The sequence below is a fragment of the Alosa pseudoharengus genome, unplaced genomic scaffold (assembly GCF_046254945.1).
Source record: "Alosa pseudoharengus isolate Yale_2024_CS ecotype anadromous, Long Island Sound unplaced genomic scaffold, YU_APseudo_1.1 YU_APseudo_1.1_scf_16, whole genome shotgun sequence".
Classification (NCBI taxonomy): Eukaryota; Metazoa; Chordata; class Actinopteri; order Clupeiformes; family Clupeidae; genus Alosa; species Alosa pseudoharengus.
This window is the reverse complement of record NW_027468630.1, coordinates 6,400,975-6,423,474: the sequence shown is the minus strand read 5'-3', so window position 1 is coordinate 6,423,474 and position 22,500 is coordinate 6,400,975. Positions and strand designations below refer to the sequence as shown.

General features: G+C 43.5%; 1 protein-coding gene across 1 annotated transcript in view; it reads left to right on the top strand.

Annotated features, from left to right (window-relative positions):
- Nucleotides 1–22,500, top strand: part of LOC143126073 (N-acetyl-beta-glucosaminyl-glycoprotein 4-beta-N-acetylgalactosaminyltransferase 1-like) — a 57,949-nt gene that overhangs the window by 23,668 nt on the left and 11,781 nt on the right. The window contains exons 3-7 of the mRNA XM_076287992.1: nt 12,805–12,900; nt 13,224–13,313; nt 14,066–14,167; nt 15,638–15,705; nt 19,132–19,210. Of these exons, the coding sequence (XP_076144107.1) occupies nt 12,805–12,900; nt 13,224–13,313; nt 14,066–14,167; nt 15,638–15,705; nt 19,132–19,210 (435 nt within the window). The remainder of the gene's footprint in view (nt 1–12,804; nt 12,901–13,223; nt 13,314–14,065; nt 14,168–15,637; nt 15,706–19,131; nt 19,211–22,500) is intronic.

Genomic DNA, 22,500 nt, shown 5'->3' with positions numbered 1-22,500 from the left:
ACTGTGTTGACAGCTGAAAGGCTGTGATAGGCGTCTTCCTAAAGGGGCCACGGGAAATGAAAAGGGAGTGCACTGATGATGATGTTTTTGGTATTTAAATGTGCAGGTTATCAAGGACGTGGTGTGATTTTAAAGGGTTTGTGAGTTTGTTTTACAGTGTGGTGGCGGAAGTGTAGGTGGGTGTGTCTCTTGGAGAGGAGGCTGTTTTAAAACACTTATGTACTCACTTTATGATTCGATTTTCAACCATCCCTTCAAAATCTCCTGATTTTGCATCCTGGATTGATACTGTTTCTTCACAATTACTGAGTTAAACATGCATAGTGGTGTCTTGTGAGGGTCCTGTTCAGGTCACACAGCACTTGTAATGACATTTAAAATGGCCAGAGTTCTACTTAATCCTTTGGTCATTTTAAGTGATGTAAACATTACTTTATAGCGTATACAGGGTATACAGCATCTTCTCAACAGAGAATATATATTTAATATTCATAAATGCACACAAATATTAGTTTAATATTCATTAGCATGCTTTAACAGAGATGAGCTGGGTTGTACTGCCCTGGAATTTATTTCCCATGGACTTTGGGTGCCCAGCTTGAAAGCAGAGCCAAGCATGAGTCTCTAATCTGGTGTGTGTGTGCTGGGTGTAGTCCAGCTCTTTAATGAAGCTGGCAGAAAGCTGGTTGAAGACGGACTGTGCATTTAAAAATTGGTGACCAGTTTAGTAACCTCCTTACATTTCAAACAAGATGTTGGAGGAGCGAACGTGGCATTTATTTTGACATTAAAACAACACCGCCACGTGAAGCGCAGGCCGAAACCAGATAAAATCCATCATATTTGATTAAATATCTATCCTCTTCTTTCCTCCCTCCCTCTCTCTCTCTCTCCATCTCTCATCCCTCCTTCTGCGTCTGCTGTGATGGAACTCAGCAGGGGTTCTCGCCGCATCCGCCCCGTGGGGGATTGGAGAAGGACGGGGTGGTTGGGGGGGGGGGGGGGGGGGGGGTATATGGGGCAGTGCTGCTGTACCAGAGAAGAGGGTGAAGCTGGTGGAGCCTTCTTTTTGGAGTCTTCTGTGGAAAGATGAAGTGATGAGATGAAAGAGAGGGAGATGGAGGGGCACCCAGAGGGAGGAGTGCAGCCTCCGCCTGCGATACGCTCATGCTCCAGCACCCCTGAGGCTGAGCAGCTGGCCGCGTACACGCAGACACACACACACACACACCAGAGCCAGCCCAGCCCAGCCCAGCCCAGCCCAGCCTCTCACGTTCCCCCAGCAGCCGATTCCTCAGCTTCTGAGTCAGTGATGGGGAGAAGTGCAGAGTCCTGTGACAGTCCCCGGAAAACACACCACTGTTTCTCTTCCTCCCTTCGTTCCGTCTGTCTTGGTCTGTTCTTATTTGGCTGTAATTTTTTTTTTCTGCCTGTTACACTCATGCAGTTTAGTTAGATTTGTTCTCGGTGGACGTTGACCCTCCTAGCATCCCTGTTAAGACTTTCATGAACACTGCTGGAAGTGCATAGTAGAATTTATTCAGCATTTTTGTTTCTGGTTAAGTCAGCTGAAATGGAGCTGATCTAAAGGGCCCAAAGAGAGTTGGGCTGCTCTCATGCTGCCGGAGTCGGAGAGAGCTGACCTTTTAGTTGATAGACCGGAGCCTTTTAAAACCTGTGGAAATCAAGACCAGGCCTGGTGTGTGTGTGTGTGTGTGTGTGTGTGTGTGTGTGTGTGTGTGTGTGTGTGCGTGTGCGTGTGCGTGTGCGTGTGCGTGTGCGTGTGCGTGTGCGTGTGCGTGTGTGTGTGCGCGCCTGCCTGTCTGCCTGTGTGCGTGCGGGCGTGCGTGTAAGAATGAGAGTTGGAAATGGCTATGTATGTATGTATGTATTCAAATGATCAACTTCCTCGAAAAGCATCATTTATAACTGGTCTGGTGCAGGGTAGCTATAAAGGGAAACAGAATCGTCCCTGAGCTGTTTTACGCTGACCTGAGGCTTTTCAGCATCAGCAATTAAGCTTTAATGTACCAGTTTCCTCTAGGGGACCATTTTACATGTTTGGCAAATCCGAAGTTTGGTATAGCAAATGTAGCATTTGTTGTGTAGATGTGTTGAGCAGCATACTGTGTTTGCTGGCCAGTGTCAAGTGTGTTACATCTTTGGGGTTTGAGACACCACCATTCATGTACGTATAAATGGCGGTGCATGTATTTCTCCATAAAGGATATTATGCAAGGAAATATTGCCTACTCACAAAATAATTCACTTTATTTAGAACACTAGCTTATTTAGAACAGATGATTACCCCATATGTGCTTCTTCACGCTGTCTTTTTCATCTGATAATGAGCGGTTTGCTTTTGGGAACCAGTTAGTCTGAATGTAGAGTTCATGCACCCAGAGGGTTCTTCTCCTTGAAGAACTTCTGTCTGGGGGGAATAGGATAGAAGACTGAGACTGATTGCATAATGAGAGTCTGCTTCATGATAATATTTCTCATATATATGCAAATCTATTCGTGTGAGGGAGTGCAAGTTAGAGAGTAGATGTTCTTGAGGAATTCAAGGCAATGTTTGTTGAAAATAAAAAAAGAATTATGAACGATCATCTTTTGGATATGTATGAGATAGATCACTTGTCAGAGCGAGTGTCTTTGTAAGAGTAATTAAAAAATTATACAGTGATGTGATCTCATCCCCTCTCTTCTCCTCCACTCCACTCTTATTTCATTCCATTTGATCACATTTTCCTCCACTCCTCCCTCTCCTCCTTACCCAGTGTATCCTGGGCTCAGACCTGCAGGGATTCTCTTATCTGACCTGTAGTATATTATTCTTCTCTCCATCTCCTCTCCTCTCCTCTCCTCTCCTCTCCTCTCCACTTCTCTCCTCTCCTCTGCTCTCCTCTCCACTTCTCTCCTCTCCTCTGCTCTCCTCTCCACTTCTCTCCTCCACTTCTCTCCTCTCCACTTCTCTCCTCTCCTCTCCTCTCCTCTCCTCTCCACTTCTCTCCTCTCCACTTCTCTCCTCTCCTCTCCACTTCTCTCCTCTGCTCTCCTCTCCACTTCTCTCCTCTCCTCTGCTCTCCATCTCCTCTCCTCTCCTCCACTTCTCTCCTCTCCACTTCTCTCCTCTACGTTCTACTTCTCTACTTCTGTATTTTCCTCTCCGCTTCTCTCTACTACTCTCCACTCCTCTTCTCCTCTCCACTCCTCTTCACTCCTCTCCTGTCTTCTCTCTTCTCCTCTCCACTCCTCTTCACTCCTCTCCTGTCTTCTCTCTTCTCCTCACCACTCCTCTCCTCTCCATGTTTCTCTACTCCTCTTCTCTTCTCCTCTCCACTCCTCTCCTCCCCTCTCCTCTGCTACCTGAACGTATGATTTTCCTAAACCTGTGGGGTGTACCGGTCCTCTGCTGTTTCATCTCAGCAGCCAGTGGCTCCACACCTCTCTGACGTGCAGTACCCTGACCTGCGCTGCTAAGTGATGGTCATCCCTCCCCTAAGCTTTCTAAAAGGAGGAGTGGAACAGCTCAGTGTTCACTAGTGTCCTACACATAGCCTGTAAAAATGTCCTACACTAAGTATCTTCTTCATGGCATTTTTTCCAGTTTGTTTTATGCTTCAAGGTGGATGTGTGGAAGTGCTAAAAGCAAACTAGGAGCTGTGCTGTGCTTGAGTCAAACAAATGTATAAGCCACTGTCAGGATACCCACAGACTCAGGTCAACAGGATCGGTACAAGCATCAAAGCTGTATTTATTAGAAGAATACGTGTCTCAGTCAAAACTCACAGAAGATCAATCCAAAATGAACAGGGTAAATGAGAAGCCTCCAAAAACACAGAAGATCCAGAAACAGCATAAACGGAAATCCAAAGAGAGTCCTTAAAGAATGTTCAAACGCACAGAGGATACTGACTTAATTGAGGGAGAGAAAAGTCCAGGATCAAGGGCAGAGAGCACTGTGTGACGGCCAAGGGTACAGATCTGAGTCTCTGGAACAGCGACGAGGACAGACAGGTAGCCAAGGTCTCAGCTGCTTAAAAAGCGTTTCAGTGTGATTACCCACAGGTGTGGGTAATCAGTACTCAGGGGAGAATGATTGAGTGGTTGCCGGCGATTGAGGAGTGGGTGTGGCTGAGGCAGAACCTGGCATGGCTGTGACAGCCACACTTGAGGTAATATGATATTGCTTTGGTTTGCTGTTAAAAATGTGAAGAGACGGCTTTCAAGCTGTTAATGTACTGCATCCTTTTAGTTCAGTGCTTTCACAAAATTGGTTACATTGGTCACAACAAGTGACACTAGTAACTCCCTCACCAACTGTGAGTGCTTGTTCTAGGCAGCAAGGAAGCTGCCATCATCGTCTTTGTCACAGATGTGTAAACTTGGAAGATGTGTCCATTGGATGTATATCCATGTAGACTTTTGATCAAGCTCTAATGGAGAAGAAAAGTCTCCTTTTTTTGCTCTCATCTCTCCACATACCTGTTATGTGCTTCTTTTGACAAAGGATTATTCCAAATGCCATCGTGCTGACAGTCCTCGTGGATGTTTTTTTAACGCAGAATTAATTACCCTCATTGATATTCCGCCAGCCCCAGCTCCAGCTGTTTGCCCACTGCTGGGATCCATCTGCCGGCCAGCCCACGGCTCAGCGGTGCCCTGTCTGCCAGCGAAAGAACTCCGCACTCGTTTATCAGCGAGTCCTGACCTCCATCTCGTGCCCGCGGGTACAGATTGCCATGGCTCTGCTCCGGCAGGGGCCAGCTCTGAAGGCCTTTTCGGGATGGACACTGGCGTGGAGAGTGTTCCACGAAGTTTGGGTGGGGGGAGGGGATGGCAGACTGTTAGGTCACTTGCCGTAATTGCAATGGACACTGCTGTCTGGTTATAGAACACCAAATGAGCTCAGGTGCTCGTCAGTGGAGACTGCTGTGTTTGAAGAGGTGCTTGTGGCCCAGGAAGGTAATTAGAGTTCGCTTCTGAAGGACACTCTTCAAAGACCTCATAATTAGCCGATCGAGCGCAATGATTTGTGACCGGGCCTGTGCTAAAAGACAAGAGCAATTCAAACCAATTCAGTGTGATGCCTGTGTCTTAATCATCTCTTTATTCTGGTGCCATGCAGGAGTATATTTCTCTGTGCCTCTGACTAACTGATTATTCTCTCTAAAGAGTCACTGAGGAATTCCATTCATTTGCCTCTTTTGCAGTAATTTCTCTTGAGCGGCTCTAGTAATTATTTGAGATCATGGTGGTGAAACACTGTGATATTAACTCTTGTGATCAGTGAATGGGGCCACCTCTGCATCTAGCGCCCTCAGCATCCTGTCACAAAAGATCAACAATGAAAGAACTGTAACAAGCGGTTTACGATTAATATTGAGCATTATGTCCAACACATAGATGAAGGTCAAGAAGGATTTTACACATTCAAAAAACAAGAACAGGAGACGGGCTCAAATCTGTGTGAAAAACATTATGCACGATCATAATGTATATCATCATAACGAACATATTGCAAGATTAAGTTTTATTTAGCTCTTTCTCAGATTTCCGCACAGCACTCCTGCAGTCATTATCAAAAAGTGCAACAGTGTTCCCTGGTTATTGCTGTAAAATGTTATCACCTGCTGTAAAGTTACCACCTATTGTACTGTGATATCCTTCTGTGTGTTGTATGGCATCTGATATCCTTCATAGTGTTGGTATGGCATCTGTGTTCCTTTAGCAGTTTATTCCAAATATTTAAGTATTAAAAATAAGCAACGTTAATCCAGTTTATTCTTCAAGATACATCAATGAACATTTTCCTGATGAAGTACACGGCAGTCTTTTTTCTCTGTTGTTTTCAGAGTAAGCACTCTGAGTAGATGTGCTTTGAGTGGATTTCAGAGCTGGGCTTCATGAATAATATCTCAGCACTGAAAGCCCAGCACATGCGTTACTCTGAGTCTGATCTAATTGTCAGAGAAACAGCTTCCAAATTAGGTCAAGGAAGACATGGACATATTTATATTGAGTTTTTTACTGGTTCGTCTTTCTATTGAGTGTTCTTCTTAACGTTACAGCTAGATTTTCTAGTGTTTGTTTTTAACGATGTCATTGATTAAACTATGTGACTGGAGATTGCTGAAAGATTGCTAAGTTTACTTACTGTATTATAATGTCATGACATTGTAATTATAAGTATATGCAATTACAAAACCCTTAATCAGACTTAATTAACTGAAACAAAGTCTGAAAGGGGGTTAACATTAAATAATGTATTCAGAATAAGAGATACCAGCTGTGAATCATTTGTGAATATCAGAGGCCGCTTCTCACTACCATTAAAAATATATCTATAAAACATGAAACACTCTCTTTTCTACTTGTTCACACACACACACACACACACACACACACACACACACACACACACACACACACACACACACACACACACACACACACACACACAGCCTCCACAATCCCTGTGGTTGGACAGCATTCTACATAGTGATATTTTGCATCAGAGTTGTTGGGAAGTATGGGAGGTGTTGCGTGTTCTCTCATGATGCTTCTTCATCTGTTTATGACTGGGCCTTTCAGAGGAAAATACAAGGATACAAGGATACAAGGAAGTTTATTGTCACATGCATATAGTTACTGGAAGTAAGAAATGCAGTGAAATTATGTCTGGTGTAAGCCTATTTGTGCATTACAGTTTTTTACAATTGTTTACACACGTTTTCAAAACTGTGTGTCTATTTTTCAAAACTCCACACACAAAACCCACAACTGCTCACACAAAATGCAAAATGCCTCAAATCTCCAGCAAAATGACACACAACATTCAAAATGTCAAAAACACATGTTTAAATCAAACATTCGCCTCACATTACAAACACTTTTGTCATAATATGACATTTTGGATACATCATGTTCACACTGTTGCTCAAAACCTAAAGCTCTTCTGTCTTAGGCTTTCTATATGTATTTCCATACAAGAGTGAAAGTTACGGTATCAACAAAGAGAAGTTGAAATACACAGTAAAAATGCAAGCAATATTGAAACCAAAAATAGTGATTTTTCCCAAATAATTTGCTGTTGTGAATACAGTATTTTACAGCAAACAAGAAAAAAAGCAAAGAAGAATACAGTGACCACCAGATGTACATGTAGTTTTGAAAACACTGATTTTTTTTTTCTTCTAAAGACAAGTGTGTGTGTGTGTGTGTGTGTGTGTGTGTGGGAGATGGGGGGGGGGGGGGGGTCGTGTACAGTATGTATTCATAGGCCTATAGACCCTTTCAACTGCAGAAACAAACAATTGTACAATTTTCTGGAGGCACAGAAAAATGTATTGAGCTAATGGTACTGTAACATGGGGACAAACAAAAATAGAGTTAAAATTTTACATAAAGTTACAGTTTTTTTCAAATGCTTACACACAAAATCTTTGCTTGTCACACAATTTTCTAAACATGTCTTCCAAACATCATAACCCCACACCAAATCTGCAAAACCATACACTAATTCTCAGTGTTTAACTCAGTTTTCAATTGACTAAAACACATTTTGCAAAACACCACACACAATGTTCTACTTAACACACAAAAATCGAACAGGAAGCAACTTGATTTCATTTTTCAAACACAACCCATCAAAATGCCACACTAAATAACCAGTGCTTCACTCTCTCTCTTCACATGTGTAAACACTCATTACTTTACTGAACACCATCCAATCATTACCTTAGTATAGGCCTATGAGTACACATACACAACCCCCCCCCCGCCCACACACATAAACACACACACACACACTTTTCTTTGGAAAAAGCAAAGTAATTTGATAGTAGTCAGTCATTTCCGTCTTAGGCAAGATCAGCTTTTTCAGAACTCCATGTACATCTGGTGGTCATTGTATTTTGCTTTGCTTTGTTCTTGTTGCTGTAAAATACTGTATTTGCAACAGCAAATTATTTGCGAAAAATCACTATTTTTGGTTTCAATAATTCTGTGTATTTCAACTTCTCTCTGTACCGTAACTTTCACTCTTGTATGGAAATACATAAAGCCTATGAAAGACAGAAGAGCGTTAGGTTTTGAGCATCAGTGTCTATATGATGTATCCAAAATGTCATATTATGACAAAAGTGTTTGTAATGTGAGGCGAATGTTTGATTTAAACATGTGTTTTTGACATTTTGAATGTAGTGTCTCATTTTGCTGGAGATTTGAGGCATTTTGCATTTTGTGTGAGCAATTGTGGGTTTTGTGTGTGGAGTTTTGAAAAATAGACACAGAGTTTTGAAAACGTGTGTAAACAATTGTAAAAAACTGTAACTTTTTGTAGAACATTACTGTAAGCTGTAAGTCCGATTACTGTATTTTCTCTATTTTTAAAGTATCTGCATTGGTTCTGAATATTTCAACCGGAAATCCTCTAGGAGCAGATTGAAAGGGTCTATACCTATATAGAGAGTATATCTATTCATAGACCTATACTAAGGCAATGATTGGATGGTGTTCAGTAAAGTAAAGAGTGTTTGCACATGTGAAGAGAAAGAGTGAAGCACTGGTGATTTAATGTGGCATTTTGATAGGTTGTGTTTAAAGAACGAAATCAAGTTACTTCCTGTTAGATTTTTGTGTGTTAGGTAGAAAATTGTGTGTGGTGTTTTGCAAAATGTGTTTTAGTCAATTGAAAACTGAGTCAAACACTGAGAATTAGTGTATGGTTTTGCAGATTTGGTGTCAGGTTATGATGTTTGGAGAACATGTTTAGAAAATTGTGTGACAAGCAAAGATTTAGTGTGTAAGCAGTTGAAAAAAACTGTAATGGGGGGGGGGGGGTAAAAAGTGCAGTAGAAGAGGGGTTTAGTAGATTAAGTGGCAAGGGCTGCATAAAAAAGGTGGGGGAGGATTGGGTGGGGGGCACCAACAAGGAGCACCCAAGTGCAACAGGGGCAAGGAAAAACTCCCTTACCAAGGAAGAAACCTTGGGCAGATCCACGGCTCAAGGGGCTAACCCAACTGCCAGGGGTCTTGGTGTGTGTGTTGGGGGGATGACAGGGGAGATGGGATAGTGTGCTGTGTATGTGGGGGAGAGGGCAGTGTGCAATATGTGTGTTGGAGAAGCTTCCTCATGAGACAATGTGCTGTGTATTGGGGCGGGGGGGTGGGGGGCAGTGTGCTGTAAGTATGTTGGGGATGTGTGTTGGAGAAGCTTCTTGATGAAATAATGTGCTGTGTATGTAGGGGGGGGGCAGGGACTTACTATTGCAAGCAGAGTACTGTATGTATGATGTATGTGAGTGATGACAGTGAAGATGTGTGTGTGGGCGGGAGGGCTAGGCAATCAAGGACATGGGTAGATGGAGGAGAAATCAAAAATAATAAATAAAAAGTTCTATGGAGATGTGCAAAAGTTGGAGAAAGTCAGATATGTGTGTGTGTGTGTGTTTATGTGTTTTGACGTGTGATGAAATAAGAAAATAAATAAAAGGTCTGTAGCATAGGGAGACGGATGTAAAAGTGCTAAAAGTCTTGTAGGTATGTGTGTGTGTGTGTGTGTGGGGGGGGGGGGTCATGAGTGCTGAGTAGTGAATGAGTGAAAAGTCAGTATAGTGTGAGTTCAGAGTTGGGAAATGTTTGAGAGTGCTGAGGAGTGAATGTGTGCAAAGTCAGTATAGTGTGAGTTCAGAGTTCGGATGGCCTGGGGATAAAAACTTCTCCTAAGTCTCTCAGTTCTGGCTTTGTGACTACATAGGCGTCTTCTTGATTTCAGCGGTAGGAATAATCCATTGTTAGGATGAGAAGAGTCCTTCAGAATCTTTTGGGCTCTTAGGAGTACTCTTCTGGAATAGATATCTTGTAGAGCAGGGAGTTGAGTTCTTATAGTACGTTCAGCTGAGCGCACTACTCTCTGCAGAGTACTACAATCTCTAACTGTGGAGTTCCCATACCAGGTGATGATGCTACCAGTTAGAACACTCTCAACCGCTGAAGTGTAGAAGGCCTTCATGATGGATGAAAATGATTTCACTTCAACAGAATCACTGTGAAAAGTGGGATTTTCGTCCCCGTAAACGCCCGGAAATCTCCCTAATTTTCGGCAGTTAACGACAATTTACAGCCTGTGAACGTTGCGTTTGTCTGTGCCACATATTATCGGAAACGAAGTGGTAAATTGTGTAAGAGTTTGATGTCTGAGTGTATGAAATTGTATATAGCAGAGATTCTTTAAGGTGTTTGTGTGTTTACTGAGTGTGTCAGGTGTCAGTACATTGCAAGTCACCTCCTTTGGCTCATCTCTCTCTCTCTCTCTCTCTCTCTCTGTCTTTCTCTCTCTCTCTCTCTCCCTCTCTCTCTTTCTCTCTCTCTCTCTCTCTCTCTCTGTCTTTCTCTCCCTCTCTCTCCCTCTCTCTCTCCCTCTTTCTCTTTCTCTCTCTCTCTCTCTCTCTCTCTCTCTCTCTCTCTCTCTCTGAGACAGGCAGATGGACATGCTGACTATGTGCAGAGGAGGGATGCTGACCTCCATCAGTTCCTCAAGCAGAAGCTGCTGAAATTGCCATGGAAACCTGAGGTGTGTCTCCACATTGCTGAGAGAATGTAATCAATATCCCTCATGTATTATTGGTTACATTTACACCAATGGTGCCAAGTATGAGTCTAATTAGCATCAAGGTGGTCTCACTCTCTCTCTGCATCATATTGTTTGGCTACACTGTACCCTAACATAATAACATACAATGTTTGTATCAATATGATGTATGGGTGTATGCATTAGGGCAGTGGTTCTCAAACTTTTCACAATGAGTACCACCTTAGAAAACAATTGGCTCTCAAAGTACCACCATTATGACTATTAGCGTAGACCAAATAAACTACATATTTTACATTGTACATACAGTACTGTTTTACATAATTTTTCCCCCAAGGATTTTTTTATTGTATATATTTTGATATAATTTAAAGTGATTATTTCATCTTTATGAAAAAAAGAAAACATCTCGGAGACTCCCGGAGTACCACTAGAGAGAGTCTGCGTACCACCAGTGGTACACATACCACAGTTTGAGAATCACTGGGTTAGGGCAAAGCAAAACTACTTGTGTATATCAGTATAAACCAAAGAGGTACTTGTTTATTTTTGTATGTGTAAGCACCAGAGAGAACAGTAAAGAGGACTCAAAGATAGAGAGATTTGTGCACTCAAATTAAACATTTTAATGTTTATAAATGTGTGTGATATTTTCCCCCTTCGTTTTTGAATATTTGGTGTCAACTGCCACAGGTCGTTTATGTGCCTCTCCACATCCTCACGGGCATCACTGCACAATTACAGGAGCAGGTGGCTAGAGGAACATACACACACACACACATTGCTTCTTAGAAGTATGCCAAATATAGATCGCTGAATTTGAAGGAGACTGACTACAAATGAAGCTTTCACTCACTCCCTCTCTCGCTCTCCCCAGGACTGTGCTTTCACTTTAAATGAGCATTTTATACCACTGAAAATATGCATCATCCATCAGTTATATTGTTGTTTTAGAAATGTCTTTTCAGACCCACCCCTGTTTACACTTCAACACAACAGATTGCAATGTAATGCAAATCCTCCTCTTCACAGACTGCTAAATGACACAATGCTGCAAGCCAAGCTTTTCTTCAGTGTGCCTTTTTGCATGGTCTGCTAAACTCTACAAGCTTTGAAGTGCTTTTCTGTAAGCGGTGAATTTCAGGAGACGATCTCTAATTTTATCTTCGCTCTCATTAAAGCAATGTGTTGCTAACTGCTACCGCTGCTGCTCTGTGTCTTACTGACCCATTTTGATCACAGCAGCGCCAGCCCAAGAGCCCCGACAAGCATTCGTCTGCCCTGTAGAGCTGTAGAACAGGGCCAGTGCTGAGCCAGACAAAATTGGCAAAGTGTAACCAAGTCCTCAGCGAATACAGCTAAATGCATGCAAGAGTGAATCAGTCTGTGAGTAAATGAATGAGCTAATTAATGAGTGGAAGAGTAAATTAGAGCTAATTAGCTGCTTAATTATTGGGCACAGACTTGTTTCTTGGCAATATGACGTAGTAAAGCTGAGGTCTTTCCTTAAGTATTGTAATAATAACGGGAAAATTCAAAATGGCCCTGGTTCTCCCCAAGGTGCGCAGGAGGAACTTGGAACCAGTTCAATAATCATTGTGAAGCGATTGGTGATTGGCTGTGGGTTCAAGCCTCAATAACAAAATTAAGGAGGCACACCCCCCTCAACTTGCCCCAATTGCTACACCTCCTCAAATGGCTGTTCAGTTGTTAAGTTCGACGTCACGGGCCCAACAGCTTTTTGGTCAAAAACGTTTACTAGCGCAGCTAGACAGTTTTTGCAACTTATACACCTTGTCACCATCAGCTCTGTTTTATTGAGGGTAAAACAAAACCGGTTAACTTTAACAGAGCATTTACTATAGCTGTGCAGCCAGATGATACAATCAAGGGTTACGTGCAGGCTTCCGCGAAAAGTAGGATTTATTAGGTTGAGGCAACAAGGGAGTAGTAGGATGACAGTGTTCTTAAAGGCTGCACTGAATAGCGGAAATTTTTTTTTATTTTACTGTCTATGGAGAAAACCAAGCGGCTTTGAAAGCCGTTGGACGAGGTGAGGATTGTTTTTTGGGAATTGAGGGGACTAGTGCAGACTTAGTTTTACACAAAAAGCTTAAGAATATCTCTCCCTCCCACTAATATTTCTTGTCATCGCTGAATGCTTTTTAAATCTCTCTCTCTCTCTCTCTCTCTCTCTCTCTATGCAGTATAAGGGTCAGGCTAATCTTCATGTGTTTGAGGACTGGTGTGGCTCGTCTGTGTCCCAGCTCAGAAAGAACATACATTTCCCCCTTTACCCTCACGTAAGTGCATATACATTTCCCCCTTTACCCTCACGTAAGTGCATATACATTTCCCCCTTTACCCTCACGTAAGTGCATATACATTTCCCCCTTTACCCTCATGGAAGTGCATATACATTTCCTCCTTCACCCTCACGTAAGTGCATATACATTTCCCCCTTTACCCTCACGTAAGTGCATGCCTTTGTGATAGACTGTGCACATGTTCGTAAGCATTTGCATTTGTATGTATTACTTGTTACTGTCCAGTATGGTGTCGTTTGTTTAGTGTCATAACCCATTTAATTGCCATATTGTACTGCTATTGTATTGAATACATGCAGAGTAGAACTACAGTGAAGAAATTGGCAGTGTCTCCTAAATGGAAGAACTACGGCCTCCGCATCTTTGGTTTTATTCATCCCTACAGAGATGGAGAGTATTGATCAATAACACACACACACACACACACACACACACACACACACACACACACACACACACACACACATACACATACACATACACATACACTTACACACACACACACACACACACACACACACACACACACACACACACACACACACACACACACACACACACACACACACACACACACACACACACACACACACACACACATACATACACATACACATACACACACACACACACACACATACACATACACTTACACACACACACACACACACACACACACACACACACACACACACACACATATATATACACCACATACTCTTACACACACACACACACACACACACACACACACACACACATACGGTGAGAAAGAGAGCTGACTGTTTTTGTGGTATCAGCAGCTCCTAACTATTCCTGGCTGTTCAAAAATGCTGCCTGCTGTAAGCAAATGTCAAGCCGTGCTGAGGTGTGATTTCTGTCTGGGATTCAGCATCATAATGCACACCTCAGACTAATTAAAGTAGGCTCCAGCATAACTAAATGACCGTTTTAATGACCGTATATGGACGTTTCATGTTCACAAGTCATTGTCTTTATCTCTCTTCCTCTCCACGCCTCTATCTGTTTCTCACTATACTTTTTTACAGTAATTGTATTCTCACACCCTTTCTCTCCATCTCAATAGTGTATTCTCTCTCTCCCTCTCTCTCTCTCTCTCTCTCACTGTCTGTCTTTTACAGGGGATTTTCAGTTTGCAATCTCATCTGATGATAACTCTGAACTATGGATGAGCTCAGATACGAGTCCTCTTAATGCCCATCTGCTTGCCTTTGTGGGCATGGTGAGGGAACGCATGCACACGCACACACACACACACAAACATACAAATATATGTATATAATATAATATATGGCTAAGCAACCACATCTGAGCCCCTCTATACCAGTACAGCTTGTGAAACTATTCAAAATGAAATGGCCTCTTTATTTCACTGATGATTTGCCCAAAGGCCTTTATTTTTAAGTCATTTGCTGGACACTGCTGCCATTAGAAAAATTATAAGAGGAGACTGTGTGGGGAGGGGGGGGGGGGGGTGCGGGAAGAGGAGCGAGTTAATCGAGTCGTGGATTAAACTGTCATTCTTTGTGCCTGCAGAGAAAACCAGGAGACAGTATTTAATTACAGCGAGGGTGTGTGTGTGTCTGTGTCTGCACACGTGTGTGCCTGTGCGTGTGTGTGTACGCACGTGTGTGTGTGTGTGTCCCTAATTCAGAAGGGAGAAACTCGTTAACTTAGTTATGACAAGGCTTATTAAGGTCCCTACAAATCTCCAGTGGGAGGGTTCTAATCACCATTGCTCCGGTTTCCTTTAGCTCAATAGGTAAACCTGTGTCCTTGGTGCAATTGGGACACAAAGACACAACATGGATGCTGTTAAAGGAGAAATCAGCGAGTTTTCACATAAATCTCCGTTTCTCGAGGTACAGCTAACGCAGCCAGGTAGCTACAGCGCTACACTCTGGGGGCATGTCTGTGAGCTCCCATGCACATGCCCCCAGAGTGTAGTGCTGTATCTGCCTGGATTCTGCCTGGAAAACTCGCCTGATTCCTCCTTTAACTGTGTCCCTGTACACCAGCTCAGCTGTGTTCTCCTCCAGCAAGGTATCTGTCTCATAAAGGCCGTTTGTGATACAGAATTAGCACTGAGATTCAGCAGACACAGTGAAGCCAGAGAGTCGGTCGTACTGATCTAGGGGCTCCAAGGACCTTCTTTGCTGCACAAGAAATCTCTATTTCATTTACTGATGTGTGTGTGTGTGTGTGTGTGTGTGTGTGTGTGTGTGTGTGTGTGTGTGTGTGTGTGTGTGTGTGTGTGTGTGTGTGTGTGTGTGCATGTGTGTGTCCGTGTGCAAATGCAAATAAAAGTGTATATATTCATAGTGCAGCCTCTCTCCTACTTTACTTTACGTATTCTAGGCCAGCACTCCAGTATAAAAGTAGACACACTGAGTGAAGCCTGCTCCTATCCTCACTTGTGTGTGTGTGTCCGTGTGTGTGTGTGTGTGTGTGTGTGTGTGTGTGTGTATATGTGTGTGTGTGTGTGTGTGTGTGTGTGTGTGTGTGTGTGTGTGTATATGTGTGTGTGTGTGTGTGTGTGTGTGTGTGTGTGTGTGTGTGTGTATATGTGTGTGTGTGTGTGTGTGTGTGTGTGTGTGTGTGTGGTTGTGTGTGTGTGTGTGTGTGGGCCACAGTGCCCTTGTCTGCATACACAATATGTGCACCTCACTCTCTCCACCTCTCTATGCTGTAGCGTGGCTGCGAGTGGACAGCTCCCGGAGAGTTCACCAAGTTCAGATCCCAGACCTCGGAAGTCATACAGTAAGTGTTCCCTCCAGCCAGGCTATACGTCTGAGAACACTCATTATCCCTGCACCATAACCCTCTCATTACCACTGGATTGTCTAGGTGGAGGAGGGTGGCTTTAATTCTCCACAGCATATATGGATATATTATGAGCATGTTTATGTGGAATTGCCACACTCTAGCATATTAATGAGTGTTTACTTGGAATGCTAATGTTCTCCAGCGTTTAGAGGCATCCCCAGTGTGAGGAGGATTCATAATACATCTGGGTATTCAGAGACGTCAGTGTGGCATTTACGTGTGCACTTCTGAATGTATTATAACTATGTGTGTGTGTGTGTGTGTGTCTGCGTGTGTCTGTGTGTGTGTGTGTGTCTGTCTGTCGTGGACGGATGCTGAACTATTTATTAGCTTACCAGAACTGTCAGCCCTCTGTACATTTGAGTGTGATACAGTCTTTTATAAAATATGTTGTCATGACCTTGCTAAACATGTTTTTAATGGTTTCCTTTTTCACACACACACACATGTACCCATATACCTACATGTATATGACACTAACATTATGTATGTGTCTTGAAATGTGTGTGTGAAAAGTGGTTGTACACAACAAAACCACTGTAGGTGTGTTGATGCCTATGTTTGTTTTATGAATATGTGTGTGTGTGTTTCTGAAGGCGGGGTATGTCAGAGAGACATGTTTACATTCACACTGTACAAAATAATGCACTAATGAGACAGGGAGAGGAGGATGAGGGAGAGACAGGGAGAGAGGTCATGAGGATGATGCACTGATGAGACAGGGAGAGAGGTCATGAGGATGATGCACTGATGAGACAGGGAGAGAGGTCATGAGGATGATGCACTGATGAGACAGGGAGAGAGGTCATGAGGATGATGCACTGATGAGTCAGGGAGAGAGGTCATGAGGATGATGGTCATGAGGATGATGCACTGATGAGTCAGGGAGAGAGGTCATGAGGATGATGCACTGATGAGACAGGGAGAGAGGTCATGAGGATGATGCACTGATGAGACAGGGAGAGAGGTCATGAGGATGATGGTCATGAGGATGATGCACTGATGAGTCAGGGAGAGAGGTCATGAGGATGATGTTCATGAGGATGATGCACTGATGAGTCAGGGAGAGAGGTCATGAGGATGATGGTCATGAGGATGATGCACTGATGAGACAGGGAGAAAGGTCATAAGGATGATGGTCATGAGGATGATGCTGACAAAGACGGGAGCAGTCTGAGCAAGGGAGAGAGGGAGAGAGCGAGAGAGCGAGAAATAGGGAATGAAAGAGGGAGTTATAGAGGCAGAGTAACAGCGAGAGTCTGAAGAAAGAAAAAAAGACAGAGAGAGAGAAATGGCAGCCAAGCACTCCAGTATGCAGGCGAGGGTAGGGAGGGACAGAACAAAGCGGGTGAGTGCAGCACAATGAACGAAAAAAACTATAATAGACCAGAACACAGAGAAGAGAGGGAAGAGAAGAGAGGAGAGGATCCAGCACAGAGACACAGAGTCCAGCGGAGAACAAAGAGAGCAGCGGAACACAGGAGGCAGCGGAACACAGGAGGCAGCGGAACACAGGAGGCAGCGGAACACAGGAACACAGGAGGCAGCGGAACACAGGAGGCAGCGGAACACAGGAGGCAGCGGAACACAGGAGGCAGCAGCCACCGCAGTTAATCAGCAGTTAATCAGCAGGCTGCTGGTGCCATTTACACGTGGAAATGGGGTTGTGCTGGTGTGGTGCCAAGACAAACAACAGAGATACAGAGAGAGAGAGAGAGAGAGAGATACAGAGAGAAAGAGAGAGAGACACCCAACCAAATTATAAACAATGAAAAGGAAAATTACATCACCTATTGGAAAGAAGTCACTAAAACACAACCTAAACTACAACGTTATTTGGCCCTAAAACGGGAATACACAACAGCTACTTACCTGAGTACACTAAAAGACCCAAAACTCAGGAAAACCATGACAATGTACAGACTCAGAGAGAGAGCGAGAGAGAGCAAATAATATATGGTCACTTACCTATATACCGTACATATTCAAGGAAAATAAGCACTATTAAAATATTGGGTGTTGTGGCTTGTTGTCAGAAGGAATCAGACATAGTAAATGAAGACCTTGTCACTGGTGTGTGTGTGTGTGCGTTTTCATTTCTCCTTTCTGAAGTCTGAGCGCTCTGACTGTTCATATCATTACATGGAATACGTCCTTTCTGCCTATTTTCCAGTGTGTGTGTGTGTGTGCTTGTGTACACATCATCAGGCATTTTGTATATTAAAAGCTGCCTGTTTGAGTCCACCCCTCCCTCCCTCCCTCCCTCTCTCTCTCTCCTCTCTCTCTCCTCTCTCTCTCTGTCTCTGACTGCTTCCCTCTGTTCCCCTCTCCCTCCTGTCTGTCCCCGTTTAAGAGTGAGAGATGTTTCAGATGGACCCAAGTAATTACTCAACCAATTAAGAGCCTATTGTGTGTGTCTCGCTGTGCTATTCCATCACTGTGGGCGATGATATCACTCGTCATTCTCTTTCTCTCCAACTCTGTCTATGAGTGCCTCTATTTGTCTCATATTGACTGTACATCCCTTCTTATTTCTTCCTCTTTCTCCCTCTCTCTCCCTCTCTTTATCCAGCTATCTCATCCCCACTTCTTATCCCTGTGTCTGGGTACTTCATGCTGTCAGGTTTGGTTGTCGCTCTCTTTCCCTCATTCTTTCCATCTCCTGCTGTCACAGATTCATTCCCTGCTTGCCCCTCTCTTGACCATGTCTCTCTCTCTCTCTCTCTCTCTCTCCCTCCTCTTCAGTCTCTCTTAATCTCTCTATCGATATGTCTGTATCTTCCTGTCACATGGGCTTATTCTCTCACACTCAATCTCTGTATTTGTCACTGTCACTCAGGATTATCGCCCTCTTCCTCTCCCTCTTGCTATATCTGCCTCTTTCTTTTGCTCTTTATCTCTGTCTGTCTATTTCATTGTTTTATCATTGTACCATGTAGTGCACCTTAACAAGCTGTAAACAGGCACATTTACTCTGTTGTGTGTGTGTGTGTATGTGTGTGTGTGTGTGTGTGTGTGTGTGTGTGTGTTGGGTTTGCATATGTGTGTGTGGATATTAAGGAATATCAATGTGGCCAGTGCTGTTGTTTCTCAGTTACTGTGTCTCACATAATTCACACAAAGTCTTTTTGCAGGTGATAACCGTCTCTGAACAGTCACCGATGTGGGTGTGAATGTTTTAGCCTAGCTCCTCACTACTAGTGAAAGATATAAAAGTGTTTGCTAGCTAAAGTATAAGGGAATAACAGGTTGGAAAATGGCCTCCTGAAGGTTCTGCACACCTTGAGTTCTCAGTCTATCTTCCTTCTCTATCCCTTTTTCTCTCCCTCTCTATCTCTTTCCATCACCCTCTCTCCGCAGTCTAGCGGCTTCAAGGAGGTACTATTTTGAAGTTTTGCACAAGCAAGATGACAGAGGCTCAGACCATGTGGAAGTTGCGGTAAGAGAGAGAAAATGTGAAGTGTGTGTGTGTCTGTGTGTATGTGTGTGTGTGTGTGTGTGTCCTGTGTAAGGACTCATTGGGCATTCTGCACTACACTGACTGTAACTGACTGACATTGTAAACAGTGGCGTTTGAGACTCCAGTTTGATGCAGTGGTCTCAGACATCAGACTCATGCTTCAGCTCTGGGCTTTACTCTAAAATCCCTCAAACCCCACTGTCCTGAAACACGAAGCGGTTTGGGTTCCTTTCAGCTAAAGGTTATCCGCAAATGCCCATCACTGTCCACGCCAACAAATTCTGAATCTTCCGTAAATGAGTTTGTTAATTACATTTAGTGATGGTGAACTCAGATAGTGAACTCAGACTCAGACGTTTAGGAGACATACAGTAAGCCAGATAAAGACAGTTATTTTTTTTTGCACCGTGATGGCCCTGCCATTGTCCTGTGCTGTCTAGTGGCTAGAGAGGTCATTTAAGGGGTATGGGGTGATAAAGGACGGGGGAGAAGGCAGGAGTTCCTTTTTGGTCAGAATGTCTAAGAACAAAGAGGACTTGGGACATGAGAGGGATGTTTTCTTTCTGGGCTGAATCAATTGCACATCTGTGTTTTGCTGTGTTTTGAAAAACTTTGCAATAAAGAAAAACTGTGGATGCAAAGAACTAATTGAAGTGGTGTGTGTGTGTGTGTGTGTTTGTGTGTGTGTGTGTGTGTGTGAGAGAGAGAGAGAGAGAGCTGTATATTAGATACAGTATAAGAACTTAGATGTGGAAAAAACATTGTTATTGTTAAACACCACCCAGCTGAGATAAGAGCATCCTGACAAGTCTCGGTGCTGGAATGAATTGTGTGTGTGTGTGTGTATGTGTATAAGCAGTCTCGGTGCTGGAATGAATTATGCAGCTGAAATGAGAGAAAAGTCTCCATGTGCACAGGTATAAAGAAGCCTGTGGCTGTGCTGGGAAATGAATAGGCTCATTGGGAGATATGTTGTCTGTGTGTGTGTGAGGAGGAGAGTTATTTGTGTGTGTGTTTGTGTGTGTGTATGTGCGTACGTGCGTGTGTGTGTGAGAGAGAGGAGGAGAGTTATTTGTGTGTGTGTGCGCTTGTGTGTGTGTGTGTGTGCGTGCGTGTGTGTGTGTGAGAGAGGAGGAGAGTTATTTGTGTGTGTGTGTGAAGAAAGGGAAAGTGAGAAGAAAAGAATTGTGGTGCAATGTGAAGGGAAAGGCAGTGGGAGAAGAGCTGAAAGGAGAGATGGAATCAGATAAGGTAGTGTGTTTACAGTAGTGGTATAGGAGGTGTGTGTGTGCGTGTGTGTGTGTGTGTATAAGCAAGAAAGAGAAATCTAACACAATGCTGTATGTGTACTTCACTCCTGCCCCAGTAGAGACGTGTGTCCTTGAGACAGCCCTTAGAGGTAGTAATATGACAGGAATTCTAAATCACATCTGCTGAGCTTCTGTCTAAATGGGATTTGAGCACATGTGTGTTTGAATGGAATACATTTGTTCAAACACAGAAAAAGAGCCATGAGGGTTGTAGGAGCTGTATTCTATGTCTGTGGGTGTGTGTGTGTGTGTGTGTGTGTTAGTGTGTGTGAGTTGTCTGTGTGCATATATGCATATGTGGGTGTGTGTGTGTGTGTGTGTGTGGGGGGGGGGGGGGGGTAATGGGTGTGTTTGTGTGTAATGTGTGTGTGTGTGTGTATTATATGTGTGTGTGTGTGTGTTAGTGTGTGTGGGTTGTCTGTGTGTGTGTGTGTGTGTGTGTGTGTGTGTGTATAATATGTGTGTGTGTGGGTTGTGTGTGTGTGTGTGTGTGGGTTGTCTGTGTGTGTGTGTATAATATGTGTGTGTGTGTGTGTGTTAGTGTGTGTGGGTTGTCTGTGTGTGTGTGTGTGGGTTGTCTGTGTGTGTGTATAATATGTGTGTGTGTTAGTGTGTGTGGGTTGTGTGTGTGTGTGTGGGGGGGTAATGGGTGTGTTTGTGTGTAATGTGTGTGTGTGTGTGTGTGTATAATATGTGTGTGTGTGGGTTGTGTGTGTGAGTTTTCTGTGTGTGTGTGTGTGTGTTAGTGTGTGTGGGTTGTGTGTGTGTGTGTGTGTGTGTATAATATGTGTGTGTGTGTGTTAGTGTGTGTGGGTTGTGTGTGTGTGTGTGTGTGTGTGTGTGTGTGTGTGTATAATATGTGTGTGTGTGTGTTAGTGTGTGTGGGTTGTGTGTGTGTGTGTGTGTGTGTGTGTGTGTGTGTGTGTATAATATGTGTGTGTGGGTTGTGTGTGTGTGTATAATATGTGTGTGTGTGTGTTAGTGTGTGTGTGTATAATATGTGTGTGTGTGGGTTGTGTGTGTGTGTGTGTGTGTGTGTGTGTGTATAATATGTGTGTGTGTGGGTTGTGTGTGTGTGTGTGTGTATAATATGTGTGTGTGTGGGTTGTGTGTGTGTGTGTGTGTGTATAATATGTGTGTGTGTGGGTTGTGTGTGTGTGTGTGTGTGTGTGTATAATATGTGTGTGTGTGGGTTGTGTGTGTGTGTGTGTGTGTGTGTGTGTGTGTGTATAATATGTGTGTGTGTGGGTTGTGTGTGTGTGTATAATATGTGTGTGTGTGTGTGGGTTGTGTGTGTGGGTTGTGTGTGTGTGTGTGTGTGTGTAATATGTGTGTGTGTGGGTTGTGTGTGTGTGTATAATATGTGTGTGTGTATAATATGTGTGTGTGTGGGTTGTGTGTGTGTGTGTGTGTGTGTGTATAATATGTGTGTGTGTGGGTTGTGTGTGTGTGTGTGTGTGTGTATAATATGTGTGTGTGTGGGTTGTGTGTGTGTGTGTGTGTGTGTGTGTATAATATGTGTGTGTGTGTGTATAATATGTGTGTGTGTGTGTGTGTGTGTGTATAATATGTGTGTGTGTGTGTGTGTGTGTATAATATGTGTGTGTGTGTGTATAATATGTGTGTGTGTGGGTTGTGTGTGTGTGGGTTGTGTGTGTATAATATGTGTGTGTGTGGGTTGTGTGTGTGTGTGTGTGTGTGTGTATAATATGTGTGTGTGTGTGTGTGTGTGTATAATATGTGTGTGTGTGTGTATAATATGTGTGTGTGTGGGTTGTGTGTGTGTGGGTTGTGTGTGTATAATATGTGTGTGTGTGGGTTGTGTGTGTGTGTGTGTGTGTGTGTGTATATAATATGTGTGTGGGTTGTGTGTGTGTGTATAATGTGTGTGTGTGTGGGTTGTGTGTGTGGGTTGTGTGTGTGTGTATAATGTGTGTGTGTGTGGGTTGTGTGTGTGGG